Raw genomic sequence first — 4649 nt, forward strand, 5'->3', positions numbered from 1 at the left:
ATAAAAGCCTTCAGAATGGTCACTTTTCCATTTACAAGTTCCAGTCCCATAGACTTGCATTGAGTTCGAAGTTTGCGGTTGAACTTTCGTCAAGTTGGAATGTTGGACCGCGAACCGAACAGGGGGGTGTTGGACCCGTCACTACTTATTACATGTCTGTGTCCTTCTGTAGAAGAATTCTTCTAGCTACGTGTCTCAGTCCCAGCCTCTCCCTGTATAGGAATGTACACCTCGCCCCGTGTAGGAGTGTACAGAACGGGTCACCTTGGATACGGAGTGTCAGAGACTTTCCCCGTCATTCTGTCATTCTGTCTTCTGCTCTCAGCGATGGCGTCTTCTGATCTGAGGAAGGAGCTGGAATGTTCCGTCTGTCTGAACATTTATACAGATCCTGTAACCCTGAGATGTGGACACAACTTCTGCCGGGACTGTATTGGCCGTGTGTTGGATACACAGGAGGGGTCTGGAGGTTATTCCTGTCCTGAATGCAGAGAAGAGTTCCAGGAATGTCCTGTACTGAGGAGGAACATAACACTACGTAACATAGTGGAGAACTTCCAGTCTACCCATCCAGAGCAGGAGGAGTCCGGGGTCTTCTGTACTTACTGCATTCACACTCCTGTACCGGCTATGAAATCCTGTCTGCTGTGTGAAGCTTCTCTGTGTGACAACCACCTGAGAGTCCACAGCAAGTCACCAGAACACGTCCTATGTGACCCCACCACTTCCCTGAAGACCAGGAAATGCTCCATCCATAAGAAGATCCTGAAGTATTACTGCACCGAGGACTCCACCTGTATCTGTGTGTCCTGCAGTTTGGTCGGAGAACATCGGGGACACCAGGTGGAGACTCTGGAGGAGGCCTCTGAGATGAAGAAAAAGAAACTGAGGAATGTTCTGCAGAAACTGATGACAGAGAGAGAGGAGATGGAGAAAAGAGTCCAGAGTCTGCAGGAACGCAGGAGGAAAGTACAAGGAAAAGCAGATGATGAAACCAAGAGAGTCACTGCCCTGTTCAGAGAGCTCAGGAGACGTCTGGAAGACCTGGAGAAGAGAGTCCTGAGGGACATCTCCGGGTGGGCAGAGCGGGTCTCCCGTCCCATGTTGGATTATATTCGGGATCTGGAAATAAAGAAGGAGGAGCTGTCCAGGAAGATGAGGGACATTGAGGAGCTGTGTAACATGACGGATCCACTGACTGTCCTACTGGAATCAGACACAGGTGACTTGTGTGATACTGAGGATGGAGATGATGAGGACAGAGAGAGACATGAGAACCTCCTCCATGATGGAGGGGATGGGGATGTGGGGGGGATCTCACACACATTACACACGGGTTTATCTGATATCATGTCTGGGGTCAATGTACAGAAATGTACAGGCACACATGTCTCTCCACATTCTACTACAAAGGGCAAAGGTCCCATCAATGCTCCACCATCCAGGCCAGACCCCCAACCCTCCCCCACTGGAGGACCAAATATTGGGGCTGTACAGCAAACATGGGGGGTGTCGGGGGTTACAGACATATTACTGGATGTGAGGACAGCTGGTAATAATCTACATATATCAGATGACGGGAAAACTGCATCCTGGTCATCATCATCACATCAGAATCGGCCAGAAACACCAGAGAGGTTCCAGGGTTATCCTCAGGTGATGAGCAGTCAGAGCTTCTCCTCCGGGAGCCATTACTGGGACGTGGATGTCGGGGGGGCAGATCACTGGAGAGTCGGGATGTGTTACCCCAATATAGACAGGAGAGGAGGTCAGTCACGGATTGGATATAATAAGAAGTCCTGGGGGTTGGAGAGGTGGGGGTGGTTGGGGGGTAATCAGTACTCAGTGATATATGACAGGAAGAAGACCTCATTCCTCGGCGGTGTCTCCAGTACCAGAGTCAGGATAGATCTGGATTATGAGGCCGGGCGGATCTCCTTCTATGATCTGTGTGACCCGATCCGACACCTCCACACCTTCACCACCACCTTCACTCAGCCCCTCCATGTCGGGGTATGGGTATGGGGAGGTTGTATAAAGATATGTGGGAGGAGCCAGAAGTGAGAGATCCGCCCAGAGACATCACAAGGGGGATGATCTGATTGGTGCAATACTCAGCCAATAGGAGGAAGGGCAGGAAACAGGAGTGATTTGTGGAGAAAACTGCAGGTTCCGGGGCCGTCATCTTCATCCTAAACCTCACTTCACTCCCTAGTGTGTCACTGACCAGGAACAAGCATGCAGGAGGTCCGAGTGTTCCGCCTTCACTGGATGCATGCTTGTCACACTTATTTTTGACAGTGGCAATAAAATGACAATTAAAAAATGAGGGGGTTTATTTGAAGTTTCAAAATGACAGTTATATTTATTAAGTTGAAAAATTACAGTTTTTTTGACAGTGGCAAAATATGGGTTATTTTTGACAATTAAAAATTAGTTTTTTGTTGTCGGTTGCAATATGACAGTTACAGTGGGGCAAAAAAGTTGTGTTTCTACCAAACAGTTCTATTTTGGTTTCATCTGACCATATGACATTCTCCCAATCCTCTTCTGGATCATCCAAATGCTCTCTAGCAAACCTCAGACGGGCCCCGGACATGTACTGGCTTAAGCAGGGGGCCACGTCTGGCACTGCAGGATCTGAGTCCCTGGCGGCGTAGTGTGTTACTGATGGTAGCCTTTGTTACGTTGGTCCCAGCTCTCTGCAGGTCATTCACTAGGTCCCCCCCGTGTGGTCCTGGGATTTTTGCTCACCGTTCTTGTGATCATTTTGACCCCACGGGGTGAGATCTTGCGTGGAGCCCCAGATGGAGGGAGATTATCAGTGGTCTTGTATGTCTTCCATTTTCTAATTATTGCTCCCACAGTTGATTTGTTCACACCAAGCTGCTTGCCTATTGCAGATTCAGTCTTCCCAGCCTGGTGCAGGTCTACAATTTTGTTTCTGGTGTCCTTCGACAGCTCTTTGGTCTTCACCATAGTGGAGTTTGGAGTGTGACTGTTTGAGGTTGTGGACAGGTGTCTTTTATACTGATAACAAGTTCAAACAGGTGCCATTGATACAGGTAATGAGTGCAGGACAGAGGAGCCTCTTAAAGAAGAAGGTCCAGGTCTGTGAGAGCCAGAAATCTTGCTTGTTTGTAGGGGACCAAATACTTATTTTCCACCATAATTTTCAAATAAATTCTTTCCAGATCAGCCAATGAGATTGTCTGGATTTGTTTTCTCATTTTGTCTCTCATAGTTGAGGTCTTCCTATGATGCCAATTACAGGCCTCTCTCATCTCTGTAAGTGGGAGAACTTGCATTTGACTAAATACTTTTTTGCCCCCCTGTATATTTGAGAGTGGCAAAAAAATGACAATTGAAAAATTAGTTTTTTTTTAACATTTTAAAAATGACTTTTTTGTCAGTTAAGATTTTATTTTTGAAAAACAACAGTTATATTTCAGAGTAGAACAATTAGTTATTTTTGACAGTGGAAAACATGGCAATTGAAAAATGAGGGTTTTTTTGACAGTTGAAAAATTTGTTGTAAAAAAAAGTCAAAAATAACTGTCATTTTTAAACTGACAAAAAATAAGTAATGTTTTTTAAATTACAAAAAAACAAATCATTTTTTAGATGTCAAAAATATCTGTAATTTTTCTACTGTCAAAAAATTCTTCTTTTTTTATATGTGATTTTTTTTTTCACTGTCAAAAATGATCTGCATTTTATTGCCACTGTAAAAAAAACTGTCATTTTTCAACTGTCAAATATAACTGTCGTTTTTCGACTGTTAAAAATAACTGCCAATTTTAAACTGACAAAAAAATAACTAATTTTTCAACTGTAAAAAAAACCTCGTTTTTCAATTGGCATTTTTTTCCACAGTGAAAAATTACTTGTAATTTTTTGTTACTGTAAAAAATTAACTGTCATTTTCAACTGTCAAAAAAAGCCCTCTGTTTTTAAAAGTGATTTTTTTTCTATGTCAAAAATGATCTGCATTTTATTGCCACTCTAAAAAAAGCTGTCATTTTCCAACTGTCAAATATAACTGTCGTTTTTCAACTGTTAAATGTAATTTTTCAACTGTAAAAAAAAAATAATAATTTTTAATGACAAAAAATAACTGTCATTTTTCAACTATCAAAAAACCCTCATTTTTTAACTGTCATTTTTTCCACTGCCAAAAATTACCTGTCATTTTCAACTGTCAAAAAAACCCCTCATTTTTCAACTGTTATTTTACTGCCACTGACAAAAAACTCTGTCATTTCTTGCCAAAATAAAAATATAACTGTCATTTTTTAACTATGAAAAACACTAATTTTTCAATTGCCATTTTTTTCCACTGTAAAAAATTAACTGTCATTTTCAAATGTCAAATATAACTCATTTTTCTACTGACAAAAAATAACATTTTTCCGAATCCATTGGCTTTTTATGAAACTTGCTCTCCAGAAATGTGGAATTACAGATTGGATGTTATCAGCAATCCTCTCCCTTTATTCCAACCCCCCTGTCACAGTTGTAACTGACGGCTCCCTCTCACAACCCTTCCACATATCTAATGGCACCAGGCAGGGCTGCCCCTTATCTCCCATACCTTCCACCTTAGTAATTGAACCCCCGGCATCCAAACTCAGAGACGACCCAACATT

The 4649-nt window shown here is 42.6% G+C and overlaps 1 protein-coding gene across 1 annotated transcript; it reads left to right on the forward strand.

The window, feature by feature from the left end:
- Nucleotides 1–327: 327 nt before the first annotated feature.
- On the forward strand, nt 328–3604 carry LOC149429363 (E3 ubiquitin/ISG15 ligase TRIM25-like). The gene has a single exon (XM_089666494.1). The coding sequence runs from the start codon at nt 328–330 to the stop codon at nt 2062–2064; it is 1737 nt and encodes a 578-aa protein (XP_089522620.1). The 3' UTR covers nt 2065–3604.
- Nucleotides 3605–4649: the final 1045 nt, after the last annotated feature.

This window comes from Staurois parvus, unplaced genomic scaffold (genome assembly GCF_062004578.1).
Source record: "Staurois parvus isolate SC_StPar_1 unplaced genomic scaffold, SC_StPar_1.0 ptg002736l, whole genome shotgun sequence".
Taxonomy (NCBI): domain Eukaryota; kingdom Metazoa; phylum Chordata; class Amphibia; order Anura; family Ranidae; genus Staurois; species Staurois parvus.

Excerpts from the sequence above, each read along its gene's own strand:
- LOC149429363 (XM_089666494.1), top strand. The coding sequence starts at position 328 with ATGGCGTCTTCTGATCTGAGGAAGGAGCTGGAATGTTCCGTCTGTCTG.